We start from the raw sequence: 25,953 nt of genomic DNA on the forward strand, positions 1-25,953 counted from the left end.
GTGCATCCAGTCTGATCGGTGGGAACATCACGCTCAGGGACACATCCCGTTGTTAACGTTATCAAACATGGCCGTACAAGACTTGTGTTTCTCTCTGTACGTATGCTATCACATTAAAAACACAAACACAGTGCATTCATCCTCGTATTAAACAACGATAAACTCTCTCATACACACACATGAATAAGAGAGTGAGTCAGGGACAAAACATGGGTGGGCAGGGAAAGGGAGGGAGGGAGGGAGGGATGTCAAACACTGGGAGACCATGCTATGTTTACAGCTCCCAGTACGAGGAACCAGTCGTAATCCCACGTAGCGTAAAAGTCACACAGCAGCATGTGTTGTCCTCATGAGATAGGACATATAATGAAATACTGCAGAAAAGACATGGTGTATTGGTGCACAGTGTGTCCTTAGTAGTCTGTTGATGGCAGCCGCCCCCAAATTGTGGAATGAGCAATGAGCTATACCCCTCCATGTGAGAATGTCCCCCACCTTGATTATTTTTAAGTATTGTCTTTAAAATTTGTGAAACAGGCCTCTGTGTTTCTGTGTCTTTTATTTAGTTATTTTATACGTTTTTAATGTGATTTAATGTGTTTAATCTGGGTTAGGGTTAGGCTATTCTTTATTTTACAGCCTTCTTATGTGTTTTTATGTTTGATTGGTTTGACTTATTTTATCTCAATGTGCAGCATTGATGTGGATTGAATTCAATTATAATAATTAGGTGTGCTAAAGACTGCATTAGTAGCCTACAGCCTAATAAAGAACCTGTGTTTTAACACGTGTTTTATGCCAATAAAGTTATTTGGAATGTTTTTTTTATGTACAGAGGGGTTGTGGTATTGGAAATAGTATTACGTAATACAGAAACAAAACAAATCAATTGGATTGAATGGGGAGTTTTAAACTATTTTCCATCATGATGCCTTTGAGGAACTTCTGTCTCTCTCGGACTGTGGCAACCATGGCAACGCAAGCCGTGGGCGGGGCTTACACAGGGGGGCGTGTGCGTGTATGTGTGTCGGGATTATATAGAAACAGACGGTGGATGCAGCGATTTCCCCGCTGGCGGGACGGAGCTACCGTCTGCGTTCATCCCGGTGAACCAGTTACACAAGTCGGTCACGTCGCTCTGCTGTGAGCCGGCGAAGGGTCCCATCACGGCGAAGGCACCGAGGGAGAGACTGAAACCGGACCCGAGCTGCTGGTAAGACCTGGACCCACTCCTCAGTACGGACTGTATGAGCAGGACCAGAGGCAGGGAGCACGCTGAGTTCACTGCACTCCAGGCACGATAGGACAATTTATCATCACGGCTAAATTAACTGCGACATTATCGGCTAAATTAACTGCGACATTATCCCAAAATAATCATCAAAATGTGCTTAAAACTCTTTGGCAAGAGATCACAATGGAATCACTTTACATCTATAATTTCGAAACTTATACTTTTATTGTGTAATAGGTTAAACTTTTCTTAGTGAACATCTTTTTTTAGTGGCAAAACAATTGAACAATTATGTTAAATAAGATGATGATAATCAGGTTTCCCTGCTTTAAATGTTGAAATGTTCAATTTAAATTTGTATTCTTAATTGTTTTTAAATCAGGCTCTATTTTTGTATCTTGTGACATATTTCCGATTATCCCGACAACGGAAATTCACCACGATCGATTATTCTGTTTTTATTTTTATAACGATGCGCCGATACAATCCTGTATGTCCCATTCCTACTGCACTCATTGATGGGAGGCATGTTCAGTCCAGTTACAGACGCCGGTCCCCCATCCACAGGGTCATGTTTCTACCACATCACCCTTAAAACAGCACTTTAATGGACGTTATCTCCTTTCAACGTCGCAGAGGAAGTTATAAAGTAACTTAATCTGTTAATTATCGTTGTAAGCTGCTTAGGGTGCAGGCAAGGTAGTCTAATTTGTTGCCAGTTGCTTCCGTGCGCGCGCGTGTGTGTTTGAAGGGGGCGGGGACTATTGCACGTCCCCCATAACGTACATCTTTACATTTTGATGTGAAGACTTGTTTTAAGTTTAGGTTAAACCAGGGCAAGTGTGTGTTGACAAAATAATATTGACTCAGCAAAATTCCTCGTATCCAAGGCAGTCGTCTTTAAGAAGACTGAGATGAAGAAACATGGTTAGATGAAGTCTGTAATTAATAGTTTTCATGTGAGTCAGTCAAGTGATTTGAAGCCAAATTAAATCTATATGTCTCAGACACATTGTGATTCATCCAGTTAGAGGAAGATACAGATGAAGTCGGTCTCCTTACAGCAAGTTAACTCTGAATCAGCATGCACGTGTCTTTGTGGGTTGTGGGTTGAGGGTGATGGGAGACGGTTGCCCAGGTCCACAGCTGACTGATTGGCAGGTTACTTCCTTTGGCGTAGGAGGAGGACGATGCCGGGGTGTCAGCGGTGTAATGGGATTTCCAGGGTCATGATCTGGTCAAGAAGAAGTGAAAGAGGCCATTGGCCATTATAGCGCCAAGCTGATCAACTCAATATGGGATTACAATTTGAGGTGCCTGCAGCTTATTGACTCTTTCCGCTGTGAGTCCTGCTCCCGGGCCTTCATGTATCCAGTGTTGCATGTTCACTGCAGCTTAATGATCAGGTCACAGAGCCCCATTGAAGTATAAATCCATCTAGGGTTGGTTTTAAAGAAGTGCATTGCTTGTGCCTGTGTTTTCAGAATGCTTCCTCATCATTTATAATGAGTTGTTCACGTTTAAATGATGCAATTCTGAAAAGTCCATCCCATGTCACATGACCCATGTCCTACCTGTGAGCGGTCACAATGAGGCACATTGTAATTGAATGAGTGGTGACTCCCGATAAAATAAATTCACATCCTGTTGACTATGATGCTATTTTGTAAGGTAGTTACTTACGAAGGAAGTCTCCTTTTCTTTCTTTAAATTTAACAACAGAAGTATTCCTCCCTCTCATGTGTACGCTGTCTCACTTTATATATTTCCATTAAGGACAGACCAAATGCCTGTCGTTATGTCCTGGCAGAGCCGCCTGCCTGTCATATAACCACTATATATAGAGATGTGCTAGTTGTTCCCTTTATCTTTAATCTGTTTCCGAAACTTCGATATGGACCAGTTTTTCCTGCAGGTCTGGAAGGGTGTGTTGCCTTGAGGCCTTTTTCCCCCTCTGTGTGAATCGTCTTTCAATGGAATATTGTGATTAAATCAAATATCGAGAGATCTTGATAAGCAATTACATTGTCTTCTTGGTACTTTTCATTTCTTAGGTATTTAATTCACACAGGGATATACAAATACATTTCATTTGAATTACCAGAAAACATGCTCTATATCGGGACCTATATTGTTATAAAATATTTTGGCCCTAGTGAAAGGTGTCATGAATGTACTCTGGACTCGGCATGGGACCATATGAACATTTCATATCACGATAATCTTGGCCAAAGTAATTGCAATTCACGATATTATCCCCATAATAACCATCAAAATGTGCTTAAAACACTTAAAAAGGCATTACATTTTGTTAAGAAACAAATATTTGTATTGCGTCACAAATAAGACACTTATGAGCACATTTATGAGCAAACATCCTTTTTTAGGGAAAACAATCAAAGCAATCTTATGGTCTCCCTGCATAAACACAGGACGGATACAGTTTTAGAATCCGGCTCTTTTTTTCACTTCTCTACCGTTATAACGAGCTAGACATCGCTTTAAAGTCACTTGATTTTTGTGTTTTTTATCCCAATATGCATCAAATTCCACATTGTCCCGTCCCTGGTCTGGAAGAAAAAACCCCACATGTACATGTGGTGTTTTTTTATAGAGACACATTGTTGTACTATCTGTGTTGTTATCATATATCGGGTTCCTAACTCGTGTCAGACAGTACAGACAGTACAGTACTCGTGTCTACAATATCCACAGTGACAGCAGTTTAAAGCCACGTGATGTTTTCTGTTGCGCTCTGCCCTTTATTGCCCCCGTATGACAAAAAGTAGTTATTGGGATTGATAGTCAAAACTGTTTTTTGTTCCCGTCTGAGCAGGAGGACAGATTGAAAGCAGTGTTCCCTTCACTTCATGGCCGAGTTTACACATTGTAGCCTACAGTGCACTATCTGTGTTTTCTTTATAAGAAGACTAATGATCAACAACGAGCCACAAAATGATTTTATTTTCCTACTTTTCCTTTGAATTGGCGCCACAACGTGAACAGCACATCGATACGGAGCTGACACACGCGAGTGAGCAGAAAATCATTGAGGATCTATTGAGCACTTTAGAAACAGGACTTCTGCTGCTGTGCTGCTCGGATGTACCTTTCAGTGCAACAGGAAGCAGCATTCCTCATTAATCTGCTTTGCAAAGGAGGGCCGTCTCACAGCGGCTCACCTTACCTCATTTTACCTCACATTTATACCTCCACAACGCGTCCTCTCCTCCCTTTTGAAATGAAAGGCAGCCGACAAAAACACAAGTTGTGAGCGATTCATTTCCACGAGTGTGAATGTCCTGACTGACTGATTTCAAGACATGATGAATTTTAAATAATCACCTTGGTTCTTCTATGGAATGTACTCCAGTGTTTATCTGTAATTGAATCTGTGTGGTACATAAGGTTACCATGCTGGTCCTATAGGAGCAACTCATGGGTCAGCGGGCAAGCAGTTAAAAGTAGGTTGGCCTTTTATGATGAGCATACATGTGGAGGGATATACAGCACAATTAACACGTAAAACAAGGATCTCCTGAGGTAAAACTGCAAAGTCTGGGCCATTATTATCTGTGCGGGAGGAGCTTCTCACTGTTGGCCAGAGCGTTCCCAGCTTAGCAGCTTATTCAGTTTGGGCTACTGGTTACGTAAGAAGGCTATATGCAGCAGGAGGCTAATCCAATGCCTTGACCTTAATGCCAATTATCAGATCATGGTGACGTTATTGAAATTAAGGCACCATAAAGAACAGTTGGTAACACTTCACTTCTATCGTTTGCCGTGAGTCGTTATGACATTGTGGAAGTATAGCGGCCTTAAAACCGACTACCTGCGAAGGAGAAAACCTGAGCTGTCTCGCAGCCACATTCTCCTACACTTCTCTCATATTTTTCTTAATTCTTTGTTAAGAGAACACAAACGATATCTTTTTTAATAGTCGGAAGAGGAAACAAATGACCAATAGTATTTCCCATCATTATAATTACTCTAAATTTGATCATTATATTATATTTATTTGCTTTTTTTTTTTGTTCCTCAAACTTATCTTTCCTTACATTGAACAAACTATTTTTGGACTGTGAAAACTAGATGTTTTTTATTATCTTGCTCAGGGTTAATAGAGTTTCTCTTACCTCTTAAAACATCAGAAACTCCTAGAAATCGGTTGGTATGAGTCTGCTCAAATCAGGGTGTTGTGTTGACATTCTCCTTGTTGATCTTGGATCAGACATCAGAATAAAAGAGCCAGTGCAACGCTTTTTTTTTTTTTGTTGCTCCCCTACATTCTAAGAAATACCACATGTAAATACCACACTGTGTATTTTGTGTAACGGTCATTACCAGCAAGGATCATCTGGTGCCAAAGCACGCACCATGTGGGTCGCTTCAAATCAGCGATACTGAGGAACAATACAGTCTGACTTGACATCCGTTTGGAAATGCATTGTCTTCGTTCCAATGCCTGGTACCTTTTGCCATCACAGATTTTTTGCAGGATCTATTCTCCATGTCAATGGAGTGGTGATGTTAGTAATATCTATTTTGACTAAGATTTATGTTATTTAAGAACATTCTTGACCATCGTGAGATTAGATTAGATTATTGTTGTGGATGGATCTGTTCACAAAATCCATCCATATCAATGATGCAGATCAAACTGAAGCGAGCTCATCTCTGACCAGAGATGCTAGTGCTAGGGCCAGTGCTAGTGCTAGTGCTAGTGCTAGTGCTAGTGCTAGGTTCATGTACGTGTGATGTAAGAATGGGAACATGCATGCCCCTATAGCCTTGATGGAGTAGAGCAAGGCAATAAGTCGCCATTCAATATGACTGTACAGTAAAAGTGCTTTCTACCAACTTTCAGTTTTCACCAATGCCCCATCAGCCCTCCCATCTGTCTCCCTCCCTCCCTCCCTCCCTCCCTCGCCGCCCGTCCCACGGGTTCAATAATAACTCAAACATCTGCACGTGGCTCGGGAATCGCAGAAACCCGAGTCATGCGAGTGGGAGTCGGGCGAAACCCGCCTCCCGCTGTGTGTCTCTGTCGTTGAGGCAAAAAGCCTGAACTTATGCAATCAGTCATGCCGCATGTGCCAGCTGGTAGAGGTAGACAGAAACGGAGATGATGTTTTTTAATCCTTTGTGAAACCGCAGAAATTCTCTGTGGAAGATTTTCCTTCAGTTCATCACATTTAACCGTTTTATAGTCCGATCTGATGACATTTCATAGGATTTGTCGTGTCTGTTTAGCACATGGATGTTGTGTGAGTTACGTTGAATGACAGCATTCAGTGATGCTCTCAAACAAATCATATCCTGTATCACTGCTGTAATATTTTCTGAGAATAGGCTATCAGTACAGCATCATAAAAAAAGTATAATGCCTGCACACACTTTATTCATTTACAACATTTCAATCCTGCCTAGATCTTCATCAGGTCTGACTTTTTTTTAGCAAAACACCCTCATTTATACACAATAATATGTGTGGTTCATCAAAGCCACCAGCATGTTAACATCCACAAACGCTTCACGTCAACGCTTCATAAAGCACAAAGCTTTGTTGTGCACGTGTTGTGACTCGACACAAGATGTGCAGCGCTGCTGTTGTGATGGGCAGCGTTGAATGTGGGTCACAGTTTCCACCAATACTCACCTGTATTATGTTCTCCATCCAACAGCCAAGGCTTTGTGGTGCCACGATGAGGACCGTCATGCAAACCATCCCTCTGTTGTGGCTGCTGTTCTTCACCGTGTATGCAAAGGCAAAGCGTAAGTGTCTGGATGTACTCCCAGTTATCTCGCGAGGTGACACGTGAAGCCAGAGCTGCACAATATGTGTCGTTTATCACCAATCGTTCACGTTCCACGATTCATGCTCTCCTTTCTTCCCTGTGTGTCTTAAGTCTACAGCCCGCCAGGGAAGCCGGCGCTGACCAGATGTCGATCTCCTGAAAAGGAGACCTTCACCTGCTGGTGGGAGCCCGGCTCTGATGGGGGACTGCCCACTAGCCATGCCCTGTACTATCGCAAAGAAAGGCAAGTGGCTCCTAGATACATGCAGGGACTTCTTTGTGTTTAATTCTGAGAATCAGAAAAGTGATGAGGATGGATTGTTCATAAGTCCATTGTAAGATGCAGCAGCTGCTTTAGGGAGTAAGTCAGAGAAGAATAACCGGGCTTAACGTCGGTATAGAAGGCTCTTCTTCTTTGGTCTCTACATTCTCAGGGTTGGCACAGTTGTCAGTGAGCAGCCTACCTGGTGGTTAGGGGGGTTTAGACAAGTAGATACCATCCCCAGAGTAGTCAACATCTGCTTCCTTTCACCACCTTTACAACATCGACCCTCTCTACATAACAGTCACCGTTACAGCAGCAAAGACGCGTCCCCCGGCCTTCTAAGCGTAAACTGGGATTTGAAACCCGAGTGCTCATACAAAATGTATTTCTGATGTCCTCTCGTAAAGAAAACACCCTGGAGACGAGGCAAACCTGTAGTGGAGAGGAGAGATGGTGGGTGCACACGGTGTTGGCGTAGCATGAAAAGCACATGCACAGTTTCAGGGAATGTAGCATGAAGGCTGCGTGCTGTTCTTGGAAAATGTAGCAGTGCGTTACAGTAGAAACATGGGATCACACGCTGCTCCCCTGCCTCTCCTGCAGCTCTGAGACGGTGTACGAGTGTCCCGACTACCGCACAGCCGGGCAGAACTCCTGCTTCTTCAACAAGAACGACACGTCCATCTGGGTCAACTACAACATCACTGTGGTGGCCACCAACGCGCTGGGCAGCGCCTTCTCCGACCCCGTGGATATAGACGTGGTGTATATTGGTGAGGAAACGTGTGACTTCTTTTTTAAAGGGGAGGTTGTTTTTGTTCTTGGTTCCCCGTGAGGATTGAAAAAGTGCATTTTAACACGCACTCACGCTGCTGCTCCGTGGTACTCCGGGTTACACTGAGGCTAATGCTCACTAAGTATACCAAGCCTCCCTCCAGCTGTAACTACACTCTGAAGGTCACAGTTTTAAAGCAGTGAGATTAAAAAATAATAATTATCAGCCTGTTGAATAAATGTTGATTGTGAACCAAATGAGAAAGACAAATTCAGTGACTTAAAGGATAAATCTGTTGATATTCTAGATTTAAACCAAAAACAAGCCGGTCATAATGAGCAAATATTGCTTTCATAAACCTAATATAGTGTAGTCCTCTTTGCTACACACCTCCATTGTTGTTCAAAAACTGTTAAAAACACATAATAACTCATGTTGCTTGTAATGTAAATGTAAATGTAGTATATTTTGAGTCCCACGTACACCATGCTGCCGGAAATACTCAAGTATTAATCCATGGCTGAAAATAGTCCCCAAGGATTGAACCATTTTCTCCTCTTTGAGTGATGTTTTTCATAAATCACAGCCCTTTTAAGGATAAGGAAGTTTAAGTAGTAAAGTAAAAGAGGATAAGTAACGCACAGCTGGTTTGGTCTTTTCAATGGATTCTGGCCTTTTTCTTCCATCTGACATCTGATTAAATATGAATACAGGGCAGCTTTACTGCATATGATCTAACGATATATAAATCTTGTATGAGGTGTGTAAAGAATTAAAAAGTATTCTTGTTCTCATTGAGGTTGCTTATCTGAAAAAAGGGTCCTCTTCCTCTCTGAAAGTTGCACTGACCTGACATTGTCATCGTTAACTATGCGTCTCCAAGAAGATAATTCAAAGTCTAAACATAAACAGTTATCAACCACGTCACCACTCGCATACGCACAAAGATTTGGAAAGTCACTGTTGCCCTGACAATGCTGTATCACATAGAGGAAGAGATTTGGACATGCTCCTTTTTATTGGGAGCCCTGGAAACCCCCTACAAACTCATCCATACTCTCTCTCGCTCTCTCTCTCTCTCTCTCTCTCCAGTCAAGCCGAACTCTCCAGAGAAGGTAACAGTGACGGTATTGGAGGACAAAGGCTGGCCCTTCCTGCGGGTGTCCTGGGAGCCGCCACATAAGGCTGACACCCGCTCCGGTTGGATCACTCTCATCTACGAGCTCCGCGTCAAGCTGGAGGAGGAAAACGACTGGGAGGTACGTGACACGTTGTCATGCCTCATGTTAGCCGACTGGTCCTGAGGTCAACTTTAACAAGGACGATTCATGATATTATCCCGATAATCATCCAAAATGTGTTTGAAACTCTTTAAATGGCAGTTAAATATACTGGAATCAATTCACATTTTGATAAGAAACAAATATTTTTATTGTGTCACAGATGAGACACGTCAAAAACAATCACATGATCCTGATTAAGATGATCATAAATGAAAAGGTCTCCCTGCAAAGATAAAGGATAAATACATTTTTAAAAAAAATCTATATATTTATGATTATCCCGAAAATAGAAATTCACCACGATCAACTTATTTTTTAAGTGATTCATTATAAAATCCGATATCGTACCATCTCTACATGTGACCTCTTAGTGGACAATGAATAGAAAGCATTTCCTCATAAAATCAAATAAATTCAGATTTTGAACAACACTGCACCACATTTGTAATCGATATGTTGCCTAACTGCTGCCGTGTGTGTGTGTGTGTGTGTGTGTGTGTGTGTTGTATTTCAAGATGCATCTTGCAGGCCAGCAGAAGATGTTTAACATTTTCAGCCTGCGGTCAGGTGGCAAATACCTGGTTGAGGTGCGCTGTAAACCTGATCACGGCTTCTGGAGTGAATGGAGTTCAACTTCCTACATCAAAGTTCCTGACTGTAAGACATGTACCGATAATTATGTACATACGTTTTAATAAGACATAATGTACTGATTAAAGGAATAGTGATTGTGGGAAATACACATATTGACTGTTAGCGGTTAGCTTAGCATAAAGACTGGAAGCTGTGGGAAACAGCTAGCCTCGCTGTGTCCAAAGTTTAAAACCATTTGTCCCCCTTGTCTTTATGCTAAGCTAAGATAATTGACTTCAGCCCTGTATTGAACAGACAGCTGATCTGATGATCAATGTGAATTATTCCTTTGATTAAAAGATAATGGGATTAAAACCATGATGATTATGTGATTATGCGTTTAACTGCTGTAATATTAATCACCGTGGGAAGATATCAATGAGGCGCTTATGTTGTGTCCATGTTTTATTGTGTCTGACAGATTTCCATCGAGAGAAGTCGGCTTGGATCCTCATAACAGTCTTCACTGCCTTCATCTTCCTCATCCTCACATGGTTGCTGCACATGTACAGCCACAGGTAAGACCATGATCATGGATTCCTGCTGCAATGTGTTTGGGCAAATGTCTTTTTTTGCTGTAATATGAATATATGTGTAGATAATGTGAACTTGTTTATTAATCAAGCCCTGACATGAACATATTTTTTTTTCTATATGCGAAGCCTGAAGCATTGTATTCTGCCGCCGGTCCCTGGCCCTAAAATTAAAGGATTTGATAAGCAACTTCTCAAGGTAAAGCAGCAACATATGGAGCAATATTTGGATTTATATCATTTATATAATTCCTAAAAACAAAGAAAGAGGACTTCTGACTGATTGTATCACTACGTTTCTGTAACTGATTTGTCCTTTCCTTCGTGTGTAGAACGGCAAGTCTAACGAGGTCTTCAGTGCATTCGGGGTGCCGGATTTCCCTCCGACCACGTCGTCTAACTACGAAGACTTGCTGGTGGAGTACTTGGAGGTGTATGTGCCCGAGGAGCAGGAGCTGATGCTGGAGGAGGGCAAGGATCTACACGATGGCTGCCTCAAATCTGAGAGCTCCACATCGGACAGTGACTCGGGCCGAGGCAGCTGCGACAGCCACACTCTGCTGATGGAGAAGTGCGGGGAGGCGAAAGGAGGAGCGAGGCAAACGGATCAGGGAAGCAGTAGATCGCTGGCGGAGGCACAGAGGCGTCAGAAGGACTGGGAGGGGGGAGCGCTGACCTATGCCCACGGAGATGTGGTTAGCCCTGACATGTCCAGTGGGAGGGTGAAGACCTGGCCCTCCGTGTTTTCTCCTCTGCCCCACTACAGCTCGAGTCCACTGGACCACCAGAGCTCACTTGAGATGGCCAAACCGCATTCCTTCTCCGCCTCCTCCTACCTCACCCAGCCCGGCCACAGCACCAAGGAGGCTGTTGGACCGAGCTACTGGGACTTCTGCTTGAGTGACAAGCAACCTCGTCTGCTGCATCCCCAGGCGGCGGTCAGCCGGCAGCTCCAGGCCCTCAGCGACGTCAACATCTCCGGCATCGGCTGCAAACGGGCGCCCGCCGCTCTGCTTTCACCCGCTCCCCGGGCCACCGAGTACGTCGAGGTCCAGAGGGTCAACGAGGAGGACATGGTGCTTCTCCAGCCCGTGGCGTCAGGCTGCCCCCAGGGGGAGGACTACAGCAAGGTGAAGGGGGTGGACAGTGCTAACATGCTGCTGCTCCAGAGGGAGGTGATGGAGACCAACGGTGTGGCGGGGAACTGCGCTGCTCAGAAGCCCACAGCCTGCATTCACACGGCCATGAGGGTTCAGGACGAGATGGCCCCGGCAGTGAATGGTTACGTTGACACGGCCACCGTGTGCACTATGACCACATGCTAGGTACCTCATGAGCCCGACTGGCAGGTCTGGGACATTGCTGTAGGCCAGGACTGTGAAAAAGACTGTGAAGGGTTTATCTATTTTTTGTCTCATTTAAGAGGCAGCTTTTTATTTGAAAACTAAATTGAATGAACTTAACAATCACGATTGTATTAATGATGTGTTATATACGCTGTCATATGTCTTTATATAACATGAATCTTTTTCTCCTCGCAGTCATGTTTCATGAACTTTTTAATGTCTTTTATTACATTTATTGATCCATACTTGTTATATGAGTATCTCTTAAATTGGTTTGTGTTAAATCAAAACTGCAGAAAACACTAAATGTTTTTGTTTTCTTTTAATTATTGTTTGCATGTGTTTTCTCTGCTCGTTTATGTTAAAGACAATATGGGTATTACAGCGCCTCCTCCTGGTCAGACTGAAACTTATTTTACCTTTTTAAATTACTACAAAATAAGTTTCTGTTCAAGAATTGTTAGATGCATTATTCCATAGAGGATTCCATATGAGTATGAACATTATTTATTAAGGATAAGCATTTCCTTTCAGACTGCATGCCATCACACCAGCTAAAGTTTAGAGGAGCTGCTAAACATAACTGGCTCTAGCAAATTAATGGCACTGAACATCGAAAAACATGCTTAGTTTTTAAAAAGGGAAATAAGGTCAATATACTTGTTGACTACCATTTATCTCTTAAGTGACTCAATATCTGTTGTTTAACAGTAATAAATAACTGTGTTTTACTATATTCCCTCCTCTTTTGCATTCATAGCTTTACAAACAGTCAGCTGGCCATATACAATTTAATCACAAGCAATAAAATATCTCTGAAAAGTTTGCCATCATGCTTTTAATACATTTACAACATACAGGAATGGGATGTGGATTTTTGTTTTGTGTCTTCTAGTGCATTGATGATTCCATGCCTGTTGCTATTGCATGTATATAAATACCAACTGAGACAAGAAGAAACATGCTGATTGATCAACTACTATCCCTCTGTTTATTTAAAAGTAAATGGCAAAAGGCAAAACACTTCCCAGCCCTCTTGTTTCACTGCTGTGGCATGACTTAATGCTGAGTTGCAAATATTGTGCTTAAAACTCTTTCAAATGGCACTAAAACTTCTCTTCTCTACCATGATAACAAGCTAGAAAGCTTCGTCAAGTCACCATGACCGATTATTGTGAGGGTTTCCCCCCTGCTGCACAGTAAAATCCTCTATCATCCCATCCAGTAAGCAAAGCAAAAAACTGGCTCCATTCATTTATGAAGTGCTGAATGAAGTCAGTTTTTCTTTTCCTTTATTTTTTAATGCATTTATCCTTACATTGTTTGATTGTTTTTCCACTAAGAAAAGATGTTTAATCTGTGATGCAAAAAAAAAATAATCCTTAACTAGAAACTAGAACGGTTTTGTTTCCTATCAAAATCTTAAGTGATTTTAGTATGTCTTAGTGCCAATTTAATGAGTTTTGAGCACATGGTGAAGGTTATCATGGGGATAATATTATAGATCTGTGGCAGCCCATTTAAGACACTGTCAGGGGGGAAATGGGAAACTTTCTCAAAATAATTACTTACCTTAAAATAGTGACTTAGTATCTTTTTGAAAAATGACACACTACAGTAAGTTTATTATTTTCTGACAGTGGCATTAATGGACTTCCATAATCGTCCTTACGTTGAGCAGGTTAAACGTCTCCATCCGGGGCCTTCGTGTCTACGCGGAGAAGCGAGTGAACGCGGTGTTGTTCACCGCGATGTTGGTTGTTTGCTCAGAGCCGTCGTATCGTATGTGGGGCTCGATCCGCCCCTCGTTTACTCCGTAGTGTGACAGGGGCCAGGGGCCGCTCCGGGTCGTGGACTCGGTGACAGCACGTCTCGGAGCGCGTTTAGAGCCGAAGCCTCTGTGGACGTTGAAGCAGCAGGTCGACCTGACTCCTCTGAACCGGCTCAGCATGTTGAAAGCGGTGTCCTCTCTGAGCGGCCGCTGGCCCGTTTTAACGGGACACACCTGCTCCCGGTCCGGGTCGGTCCACATACACTTGGCGAGTGGTGGTGAGTTATCCTGCTTACTTTATACGAGCTGAAGCTGATGCTACTGTCATGTAGAAACCAGTGTATAAAGCAGCAACGTTGTCGAGCTAACGCTTGTTAACCTCGTTTCAGAGAGAAGTTTCTCGAGAAAACTTCTTCGACACAATATGATGTCCTGTTTTTCTGTGGTGGCTTCTTGTGAGACTTGTTGAGGGCCAGGTGACTTGTTCTTCTTATGCGCTTATGAGACAACTGGGTGTCATGGTGAAACATGGTGAAAAGAGTCCTGTCTCGCCCTCATAATCAGAGCTGCCATAACCTCAGTCACTCATCAGGCTGCTCAGGTCCCTTTATAATCGTATGACCCCTAACACCTCCTTGACCTCTGTTTTAATCTCAGTTAACTCGGAATTAATGGATTCTAATTGGGTAATTTTTAGATTATTTTGGTAAACTGCAGGTGCTTGTGCTTGCAGGTGCAGATCTCGTGTCTGTCAGGCCACCCTTTGACCTATGTATGCCTTCTGGTCCTTATGTGAACCATGTATGTTCACTCTTATAATTCAAAGATCAGCAGAAATGAAATACCACATGTATTTATATTAATAAGGGTAACTAGCAGAAGGTTTAATGCAATACAGTCGAGCAGCACCACAAACACATACCGCTCATTAAAAACGTATAATATGTTGTAACAGTCTGCTTCCTGCAGATACATTATTCAAACAAGGATAGGATGACCTAACGTGAGTATCTACATACAATTAAATGGCAATAGAAATCATGTCAGACCAGCACACTTTCTATTTTCTATCTCAGATTTGTACAACTTTACGAGACCAAACAGACAGACTGTGTTACACAATGTCTGGTGTACGGTAGACTCCATGATAGTGTGAGGCAGGTTTTGTACTGATTCAATTAGGAAAGTGTTAAAACAACAAACAACGGCATCGACACTGATTGAAATGGTGCATCTGGTAAAATGGCACTTTTCACAAATTACTCCCGAAATGTCGGCGTAAAGCTACGGTCCGGCTCAGTGCAGTTTCGAAGGATGTCTTTTACCTCGCTGTCTGAACTTCAATCACAATTATTTCACAGGTGCTTTATGTCAGAAATCAGCCTTCAAACACCCCCCCACAGATGTCCCAGATATGCCCCCGTGCGATTTCAAACCGGAGGAATACACGGTGAGAGAGAGCAATATCCTCCAGGAATACAGTGTTTCTGTTAGGTCTTGTGTTCTGTAACCACATACGTGACTGATATAAATTGTAGATATAAACATGCTGGTACGTACATTGACTGTAACCCTGTCTCTGTCCAGGGTATGTCCAAAGAGCGGATGATGGAGATCCGCAGACAGAATTGCAACCCCATGATCATGAAAGTTACCTCCTATAAGAAACCAGTGTTTGTCCACCAAGGACACATGCAGTGGCTTTGGGATGTGGACGGGAAACGATATCTGGATCTCTTTGCTGGTGTGGCTACTGTCAGTGTGGGCCACTGCCACCCGTAAGGTCCTTTTTCTTCACTACATCACTGAGGGAGTGAATGTGTAATTGTGTCTACACTTCCTAATAAAAAGAATGCATTCAATCATTCTTAAATCTGGACATCTGTGGGTACAGGAAAGTAACTGCAGCTGCAGAGCAGCAGCTGAAGAGACTGTGGCATACTACAAACATCTACGCCTATCCTCCTCTCCATGAATACTGTGAGAAACTAGCTTCCTACTTCCCAGATCCTCTTAAGGTACCGTGGTGGATTCCCCCCCCCCGATCAGCTAAGCCTGAATAAATATATAGGCAGTTATTAAAAAGTCTGCTGGTCTTTATTTCCTCATCCAGGTGATATATCTGACCAACAGCGGCTCAGAAGCCAACGACCTGGCCATGTTGATGGCTCGACTTCACACAACCAACTTTGACATCATCACTTTCAGGTACTTTTTTTATGAATTATGAGTAGAGGGAGACATCTGCCTTTTTACCCATTGATTGAAGACAAAATTCATTCAACAAAAACACATGGGAGAAGAAGACAATTTGAATAAACGACAGATTACAAAGTTGATCATTTTTGCTTCTACTCAGGAATATAAAAACGCAGTTCTTTGCAAATATGTGTATTTATTGTAGTTACTTGAGAAGTTAAAAGAAAGTCTCTGTAATCTAAATGACCAAAATGTTTCTGATTGATTTTTCTCTTCCAGAGGATCATACCACGGCGGCAGCCCACAGACCATGGGTCTGACTTCCAACACAGCATATAAATACCCCGTTGCCAATGGTTTGGGCTGCACAAATGTATGTATGCATTCATGTATCATAGTCTCATGTAAGAAACAAATATAACTGATGATATAAATGGACGGGGGAAGCGTTGTGCAAAACTTTAAATATGTTGGAGCTAAAAAAAAGTGTTGCAAAAAAAAAGTTTATCTTCTCACTGCCTCATTAAATTACACAATGTTTTGCATTAAACATTTGTATAGTTTCCATACTGTATCTGAAATACAGGTGACAAGTTTCATGATGATTTCTCTGTGCTGCGTTCAGTAGTCATGGTGCTCTAGCTGACTTGTGTTTCTGCCCAAACAAACAGACCATGTGTCCCGATGTGTTCAGAGGTCCGTGGGGAGGAAGCCACTGCAGGGACTCTCCTGTGCAGACCATCAGAGAATGTAGCTGCGCCCAAGGTACAAAAGCATGTGCATTAACACACTCACACTGCTCTCATAAACAGGAAAAAACACAAGGGTGAGAAGAATCATCATCACTCCTTTCGCTATATAAAACATTCAGAACAAAACATTATGCACAGTGACAGACGACGGTTCATGCTGGAGGTGTAATAGTGAATTTACATGCAGCTCAACATCCACACATGCTTGAGTGTTTATGAGTTTTGTCTTCATCAAAGGTGAAACAATCATTTGAAAGTATTTGCCCAAATTTATATTTCTGTACTGATCTCAGTGGTGGCTTAATGGGATGTGTTTTAATGAATTAATGTAGTATTTACGAGTTACCAAAATCTGCCTAAAGGCCATGAGGGTAAAACGGGTGCATTGCAACCCTGAAAGTCCAAAGTCTCCTACTGTTGATCATTTACTTCTTTTACCTCTATTAACCTTTTACCATGTTCAGGGAGTTTAGATCTATAGTATAGTTTGCCTGTGTGTCTGCTGGAGAGCCGACCTGGAAATGACTGTTATGTTGTGTATAAGTTTAAAATGAATGGCTTCCTTTTGTTGGATCCCACAGGTCACTGCATGGCAAATGAACAGTACATTGGACAGCTCAAAGAGACGTTCGCTACGAGTGTGCCGAGTCGAATCGCCGCTTTCTTTGCAGAGCCGATTCAGGTAGTGAATTATTTTTGTGGAGAATTACCAGAAATGTGGCCTTCTAGTCAACGTGTTGTGAATGTTTCTCTATGTGTGATCTGTTGCGTCGCCACATTGAATATCAACATTATGGGCTGTAGTTCCCCACGGGAATATTATCAAGTAAATAATTCATCAGGAAAGTGACAACAGAGCTTTGTTATCGTGCCACCACATGTTCTTTGTTTCCTCTTGTTCGGTATGCTGGTGTTACGATAATGGGACTGTGTTTGGTGTGTACAGGGAGTCGGAGGAGCCGTGCAGTACCCCAAAAACTACCTCAAAGAGGCTTACAAACTTGTAAGAGAGAGAGGAGGGATCTGCATTTCTGATGAGGTTAGATCAGCGTTTTATATGTTTTTGAATATTTTTTTAGATGGATTTTCTATTTACAATCTTAACAATATTGATTCATACGAAAATGACTTAATTATTGATTGGAGATTTGTTTCTGGTCACCTGGTGAATGTAAGTTCACTATGAAATAGAATGGACTGCCATGGTATTGATGATGTTGGTGTGCTTACAGCTCTTTAGCTCTTTTGAAAAAAACAACTTAAATAAATTCAATCATCTATTTCGCATCTGACAGGTCCAGACTGGATTTGGGCGAACAGGAAGCCACTTCTGGGGTTTCCAAGGTCATGATGTCCTTCCTGACATGGTTACCATGGCGAAGGGCATTGGTAATGGTTTCCCAATGGGAGCTGTAGTTACAACACCAGGTGAGATAATAAAAACCTTGTTTGAAAAGCTGCTTTTATGTTCATAAATAAGGTAGTGTGGCAATTGTAACATTCTTCATAATTTCCATTATTAAATTGGCAAGATGCATGGGAAGAGATGAGACCAATCAAGTTTCCCTGATAGGGAGGTTAATAGATTTATTTTGAGTTTGGACCCTTCCACTAAACAAGCTTTAAAAAGGGTCATCATTTGTAGCAGCAGTGAGTGGAGGTGTGAGCTTGTTCATTCATGTGTTTTCCAGAAATTGCCAGCTCATTTGCCAAGGCGGTTCACTTCAACACCTTTGGAGGAAATCCTGTGGCTTGTGCTGTAGCTTCATCGGTGCTTGATGTAAGAATGAATCTTCTCTTTGGAAATCAGTCTTTTTTTTCTGAGTGTTTTATGTGTTGTGTTAGTGTAGCTGCATCTCAAGGCTATATAGTTATAATAACAGAAGCACAGTGAATTACTGTAACTCAAATCTTTATCTTTTCAGACTATCGAAGAAGACGGCATACAGCAGAACAGTCTCAACGTGGGCACTTATCTGATGAGACAACTGGCCAAACTCAGAGACCAGCATGAGATAATCGGTGATGTCCGTGGAAAAGGCCTGATGATTGGTGTGGAAATGGTCAAAGACAAGGTATTTATTATGTGATCTCCTCACAAGCTTGAACAACATGTGTGTGCGTGCACGGGTGTGTGTGTGTGTGTGTATGTGTGTGTGTGTGTGTGCTGGGCCCCCCGAGGGCATGGTTCAGTGGTGCCCCAGTTAACCATTAGCTGGAGCAGCAGTGACCATCTGTAGTTGTGAAGAAGAAAACAATCTCAGCAGTGAACGTAATACTGACTGAAATTCTGACATAATTAAATTAAGTAGCTCAGTATGTGGGGACTTGGCTTGGGAACTAGAGGGTTTCTTGTTCAAGTCCCTGCATGTATCAAGTATGGAGTGTGGACTGGTTGCTGGAGAGCCGCCAGTTCACGTCCTGGTCACTGCTGTGAGTAGTGGTCGACCGATATGGGTTTTTCTATGGCCGATGCTGATATTTAGAGAGCAGGGCGGCTGATGGCCGATCTATAATGTCGATATCATGTATTTGATGTTATCATGTTTTACGTTGCATCTCTGTGCACGTGATAAATAAAGAACCCTGTTTTTGTTTTTTCCATCTGATGATAAAATACAACAATTTAATTAATAATAACAACAAATCAGACACAGAATTGCTACATGGGGCTCTTCATTTACTACCACAAGACTGCTCAAGGAGCAGGCAGCTCGCAGGGCAAGCAAAGTGTTGTGCAACAGCTCTGCAAGACTGCCTACAGATGTAGACTGATGAACTTTTCAACTTTTAACAACTTTTGTGAGAAGAACGACATTTCATCTACGTTCAAACAGATAGAGACAGAACTTTTTCATCTGGAACATGCTGATCTCCATGGCAACCATTGCTATGGTTACCGCTGTCACGTGCACCCGTTGTAACTGTTGCAATGGTAACCGTAGCCGTTGCCATGGTTATTGTTGCCATGGTTACAGTTACCATGGTAATTTTTGCCATGGTTAGCATTGCCATGTTTACCGTTGAAATGAATCCAGCCTCAATCATCCTTTATCATCCACAGGCCGGCAGAGACCCGCTGCCTCCCGAGGCGATGAGTGAGATCTTTGAGGACGTAAAGAACATGGGAGTCCTGATAGGGAAAGGAGGAATCTACGGACAGGTAATAGCACTTCTGTCCCTCTCTCTATTTATTTAGTGCTGAGTGTGGTATAAACAGAGCTGCCACTGACATCATCACCAAGCTAGATTTTAAAAGGCCGTTTTTCACCCTGCATCACCAAAGGCCCATGTTTCATTATGGATTAATATTATGAATATTGCTAACATACACTATATTGCCAAAAGTGTTCACAAACACAATCACAAACATGGATCAGTCTACGGCAGCGGAGCGGCATATTTCACGTACGAGGAGCAAACCATAATCTTACAGAAATAGGAAGAAGATAAACATATAATACAGGCAAAAAGCAACAGTTTCATCTGCCAAATGCAGGAAGGACAGCTGGCAAAAACTCACCGACTGTGTGAATGCGGAAGTCGTATTAATAGTATTAGTAGTCGTATAATATGACTGCCCCGTGATAAGGACACTAGTAGATCTGACTGATTAACTAAATGCATTAACTGAGCTGATAGCTCAGTGGTAGAGTTACCGTCCCATGTACCGAGGCTCTCTGCAGCGTTCCCATGTTGGAATCCCCCATGTGGTTCTCTTTTAAAGCATGTCATCCCTCTCTCGCCCCTTTAACTCACTCTGTCCCGCAATAAAAGGCCAAAAATATAACTTTAAAATAATGAATGTGTTGCTTAGATGTATTCTTATAAAGTGGGGTATGACAATATCAGCCTCATTATTTCAGCTACTTCTACTCCGGTAAGAAGTGAACCAGCGTCGTAGGACGGAAAACCCAGGGTTAACGCTGAAGTTATCACGCTAAGCCCAAATCCTGCTTCGTAGTACAGGCCGCTGGTTACCTGTTCCCCCAGTAGTCTTTGGCGCTCAATAATGTCCCCTGTTTTTTTCTGTTTTTCTCAACATTGAAGACCTTCCGTATCAAACCCCCGATGTGCATCACGATGGAAGACGCAGATTTCTTTCTGGCAGTTTTTAACAAGTCCCTCTCCAACTACGCGGAAAGAAGATGAAAGTCAGATCAAGGTTAGCTGGGATTGCTCAATGTCAAGGACCAAACCTACCTTCGGAGGAAGACCTCTGTTATTGCCTTTGCAAGTGTAAAAGGGAACTTTTTAACTGTGGTTAACCATGTTTTAATTAGAAGAATTAATTCAATTTAAGCAAGTATTTGGGTAAAGTAATTTAGAGGAAAAAATATTATATTTGTTGTCGTTTGTCTTGATATCCCAACAACAAGCGATACATCTAATCCTCTGACCCTTATGTTTACATTTATTATGATATGTTTACATTTGTTCTGATAATTTTGGAGAGTGGATTTGGAGGAGGGAGTGTTTGCCAACTCGGCAACTTTCCAGCTAGATTTAGCGACTTTTGGAGCTGGTATTACAAGGCTATATTCATTGGAAAGGAGGTGGCAACACGGAGCTGGGTTTTGATGACGATTTTTAAAATCTAGCTGCTTCTTGCTGGATTTTCCAATGCTACCGACCCAAGCTTTAACATACTTCACTCGTTAAAATCTTGTACTGTGCTTTCATGACAACTGACTTCACTTGGCTTGTCTTGGATCTGTTGAATCATGATTGGATTAAATGCTGTATGGTTGTAATTTCAGAACCCATGCTTTATTGCTGCCTATTGCTGTGAATGTAATAATAAATCGGTGAGCTATAGTAACACCCTTGTACTGTTACACATTGGTCATACCTCTCACTGCAGGTATTTAAAGGTTCTATGTTTGTCAGAAACCACACATTTGATCAATTGCTTAATCACTTCTGAAAAACAAATACTATCTTTACATGTATTCCTTGCTTACATACTGTATTTATTAAGAGGACCTATTTACTCCTTTTGTGGTGCATAGTTGTATTTTGCGTTATTACTAGAACATGTTTACATGCTTTTATTTTATTCCCCCCCACCCCAAAATCAGGCTGACTGTGTTGCAGCAGCTCTTCTCAGCCTCTCTCTGAAACACTTTGTTTGACCTACTGCCCCTCCCTTCCAAAAAGCCCAGTCTGCACTGTTGTGATTGGTCAACTGTAAAGTGTGTTTGTCAAAAATGTCAGACTCCATAACCACATAACAGGAGTTGTGCTGCTGAGGAAGAGTGATAAATATACATTTTAGCCACTTGTTATTCAACACTTCATATATAGGAAATTTCCATTTGCAGAGCAAGAACCACGTCAGCTCAACAAGGCGACTCCATGCCGATGGAGTTTGATGCTCCAGGGACTGCGGTAGGCGTGCTCAAGTCGTTGTATTGCACACCGTCCTCCGTGTTTTTGCTGGTCGTAGGTGGCCACATTTTTACCAACTGTTAAAACAAAAAATATTGTAGTTATTGCAATAACATGCAATGCTAACTAATGTGACTGTCTGTGAAGATTCGCAGTCATCCAGGTCAATCTGTGAAAGCTTTATCGTAGGCAACTGGACGTTGACCTCTCATCCCAGAGGCTCCTTCAGTTCTAACGGACTAGTGGCGAGTTCAGGCTTTCATCCTCTCATCCAAGGTGCTGAGTAGGTTGCACTCCCGCTGCACCTGCCGTTACTAAGCAACCAAGCCACTAAGCAACCAAATACCAAATTTATAGTCAACTCTTCAGTCTTTAAGGCCAGCGTGCTCGTCTTCTCAGCCACCAGTGAGATGACTTTCTTAGATTCTGTAGTCAGTTCATTCATTCATTCATTCAGAAATGTAATTGATAGGATATCAACAATCAACAATCTACAAACATACAGCAACAATGACAACAGACATCAACACAGACATAAAAGAAATGAGTACAAAAAAAAAAAAAAAAATGGACACAACCTCTCAATGGCCGCAAATGGCCATAGCAATAGCCTAAATAAACTAAGAGAAATGTAAAATAATATCATAATGTTCAAATTAAAAATTACAGTGGGGAGAAAGAAAAAAGAAAAAAAAAGAAAAAAAAAAAAGATATAATTCATCTGAAGCATGTGCAATTTAACTCAAAATAAGAAGACACAGAATATTTAAACCTATGAAAAGAGGTCAATGAGCGTAAATTTAAAGGAAGATTATTCCAGTCTGAGGGCGCTTTGTACATAAATGCTCTTTTACCAATTGTTTTGTTCACTGTGGGGGTAAGGAAGAAGTACTGGGATGAGTGCCGTAAATGGTATGTTGTAGAATATGGAATCAAAAATTATTGTAAATAAGCAGGATAATTGCAGTGTATACATTTAAAAATAAACTGTAACCAGTGATTATGTCTTCTTATGCTGAGGGTGGGCCAGTTGAGTACATTATACATGATACAGTGATGAGTGTAGAAAGAACAACCAAGAGCAAATCTACAAAGACGATTATATGCTGTGTTGAGGGGTAGAAGATTGGTTTTAGATGCGTTTAGATATACTACATCAGCATAATCAAAAAAAGGTAGAATAAGTTGTAGGGCAAGTTTCCTTCGAACATTAAGTGTAAAACAATTCTTGGATCGAAATAAAACACTGATACCAAAGTTGATTTTACGAAGAATGAAGTCAATATGAGGTTTGAAAGTAAGTTCTGAGTCAAGCCATAATCCTAAATATTTGAATTGCTCAACTCTATGCAGATTCATACCATCATTACATGTTATTATTAAGTTATTAGATTTCAATTTTAAGTTATGTTTCGTACCATAGACCATGGAATAAGATTTTGTTTTATTGAGCAGCAGTCTGTTAGATGAGAGCCAGGTTTGTACGGCATCAAAGTGTGATTGAAGGGCATTTTGTATCTGTAAAATATTAGATTTAGAGGTATAAATGACAGTATCATCTGCATATAGCTGAGCTGAAGTATTAGAACAAACTGAGGGAAGATCATTTATGAAAACGGAAAAAAGAAGAGGACCAAGTGTCGAACCTTGGGGTACACCTCTCTGTTGAACAAATAAATCAGACTTACATCCTTTAAAAACAACACATTGCTTTCTATTGTGCAAATAGGAATTAAACCAAAGAAGTACATTTTGCGAAAAACCAATTGCATGAAGCTTGTCTAAAAGTAAATAGTGGTCAACCAAATCAAAGGCCTTCTTCAAATCAATAAAAATAGCTCCTGTGAGATGACCAGAGTCCGATGCTGAAAATATATCATTAGTCAATTTTACAAGTGCAGTGGTTGTTGAGTGGTTAGGTCTAAATCCAGACTGAAAAGGTGACAGAATATAATTTACTTTGAGATAATCTGATATTTGATTAAAAATTAATTTTTCAAATACTTTTGCAATGGTACAAATTATTGATATTGGTCTATAATTATTTGGATCAAGGATGTCGCCACCTTTATGTATTGGCGTAATTCGTGAATATTTCCACATTGCTGGTATCTCACAGGTAGCAAAAGACAAATTGAACAAATCAGCAAGAGGAAACATAAGGATATGGGAGGCCAATTTAATATATCTTGATTCCATCCCGTCAAGGCCAGCGCCGCTACTCAGACTAAGTTGTTTAATAACATTCTGAACTTCTTGAGGTGTGATTTTAGTAAATGAAAAGGTACTATGACAGGCAGGGATATTATAAGAACAATAATTGTAAGAAAAATCAGAAATTAAATCAGAACAGACTGTGGAAAAATGCTGACTGAACACTTGCGCAATTAAAGAGGGGTCATGAATGATCGTATTACCATCACATATTTTATTAATAGGGCTTTTATCAGAGGTATTTATTATGGTTTTTATACTGTTCCAGAATTGTTTAGGATTTTTAAACTTATTGGATAGACATTCCTTATAATAATCAGATTTTGCATTACGGGTCATTGTTTTGGAGATATTTCTTAGTTTCCTGTATGTTTCCCAGTCAGCATTTTCCCTTGTCTGCCGAAATTTAGCCCAGGCCTTATCCCTCTGTCTGAAGAGACTTAAAAGATCGGCATTTATCCAGGGAAGATGTCGTCCCTTGACCTTAGAGATTTTCCAAGGTGCATGTTTGTCTACTACTTGTGTGAACTCAGAGTATAGAAAGTCCCAGGCATCCTGAGCAGTTGGTATTAACTGGTACCTGTCCCAATTGATAGAAATTAAATCATTAATAAACAAGTCAATATTCATTTTCTTATGTTGTCTGATTTTTATTAATTTTGGTGGTGTTTTTGGAATTTTAATTTTCCAAACACAATAGATAACTGAATGATCACTGAAGCAGTCTGACAAAATACCACTTTCAACAAATCTTTCAGGGTGAGTGACAAGTATCCAATCAAGCAGGGATTGAGACTTAGGAGTAATTCGAGTGGGTTCCTTTATGAGTTGTGTTAAATTACGATTTTCAAAGTTATTTTTGTCTTTAACAGATGACTTGTCTAACCAGTTTTTGTTAAAATCACCTAGAATAATCATTTCATTTTTAGAAGAGATAGAATCAAAGGTAGACATCAAACACTTGGAAGACTCTACAGGGGCAGAGGGTGGTCTGTACACATTACCAACAGTAATATATTTATTGTGATGAAATATGATTTTGACAAAAAGGCATTCAAAATGTATTGGTTTAACTGTAGGTATAATTAGCTCGGCAGCTAAATTAGAGGAAACATAAGTAGCCACACCACCTCCCCTGGAGCCTCTATCAGCTCTGTATAGTACATAGTTTTCAAGTTTTATTTCATTGTCAGAGATGTTGCTATTGAGCCATGTTTCAGACAAAGTAATAATATTGGGATTGTGTTGGACTACCCATGCACGAAGTAAATCAATTTTTGGCACAAGACTTCGGATATTCAGGTGAATGATTCTTAAACCTTTAATATTATTCAGTAAGAACGTTGAGGTTTATATGAATAATAGCACTGTTCAGGGCTAGGCAGATAAGGTGATCAAAAAAAGTTATAGAGGGTTGTGATAATATGACACAAAAACTGGTACACAAAACACAAAAACACAAAACAAACACAAACACAAAAAACATAGACGATGACCCAGTGGCCCCAGCCATCCTAGGCCAAGGCATCTCCGTGAGAGGGACAAAGACCAAGAATGGTCTGCAACACAGGTTAGTCTGCATCAAAAAGAAGGGGTGGAGAAAAAAAAAAGAAAAAAAGTGGTGACATAGCTCCGTGCCGTTCAGCTGTCAGTAGAACTGAAAACAACTGGCATTTTAGTACTACTGTTCGGCTTTAAAGTCAAACAGAAAATGCCTTTTTAAAATCACATCCCCGGTCATTTTGTGCACTGATTAAAA

At 41.2% G+C, this 25,953-nt stretch overlaps 2 protein-coding genes across 3 annotated transcripts; both read left to right on the top strand.

The window, feature by feature from the left end:
- Window positions 1–1,055: 1,055 nt before the first annotated feature.
- On the top strand, window positions 1,056–12,855 carry prlra (prolactin receptor a). Of its 2 annotated transcripts, XM_084035940.1 has the most exons (9): window positions 1,056–1,213; window positions 6,919–7,009; window positions 7,144–7,276; window positions 7,901–8,070; window positions 9,165–9,331; window positions 9,871–10,012; window positions 10,410–10,506; window positions 10,651–10,720; window positions 10,854–12,855. In XM_084035940.1, the coding sequence occupies exons 2-9, from the start codon at window positions 6,940–6,942 to the stop codon at window positions 11,844–11,846; spliced, it is 1,842 nt and encodes a 613-aa protein (XP_083892066.1). In that variant the 5' UTR covers window positions 1,056–1,213; window positions 6,919–6,939; the 3' UTR covers window positions 11,847–12,855. The 2 variants fall into 2 exon arrangements, with proteins under 2 accessions (XP_083892066.1, XP_083892067.1); XM_084035941.1 differs by lacking the exons at window positions 1,056–1,213; window positions 6,919–7,009; window positions 7,144–7,276 and adding an exon at window positions 7,674–7,750.
- A 779-nt stretch (window positions 12,856–13,634) lies between these two features.
- Window positions 13,635–21,407, top strand: agxt2 (alanine--glyoxylate aminotransferase 2). The gene is made up of 14 exons (XM_084035934.1): window positions 13,635–13,916; window positions 15,000–15,088; window positions 15,226–15,416; window positions 15,533–15,656; window positions 15,752–15,846; window positions 16,117–16,210; window positions 16,509–16,602; window positions 17,171–17,271; window positions 17,536–17,628; window positions 17,885–18,017; window positions 18,281–18,369; window positions 18,515–18,664; window positions 19,654–19,752; window positions 20,640–21,407. The coding sequence occupies exons 1-14, from the start codon at window positions 13,817–13,819 to the stop codon at window positions 20,739–20,741; spliced, it is 1,554 nt and encodes a 517-aa protein (XP_083892060.1). The 5' UTR covers window positions 13,635–13,816; the 3' UTR covers window positions 20,742–21,407.
- Window positions 21,408–25,953: the final 4,546 nt, after the last annotated feature.

This window comes from Eutrigla gurnardus (assembly GCF_963514095.1).
Source record: "Eutrigla gurnardus genome assembly, chromosome: 19".
Lineage (NCBI taxonomy): Eukaryota > Metazoa > Chordata > Actinopteri > Perciformes > Triglidae > Eutrigla > Eutrigla gurnardus.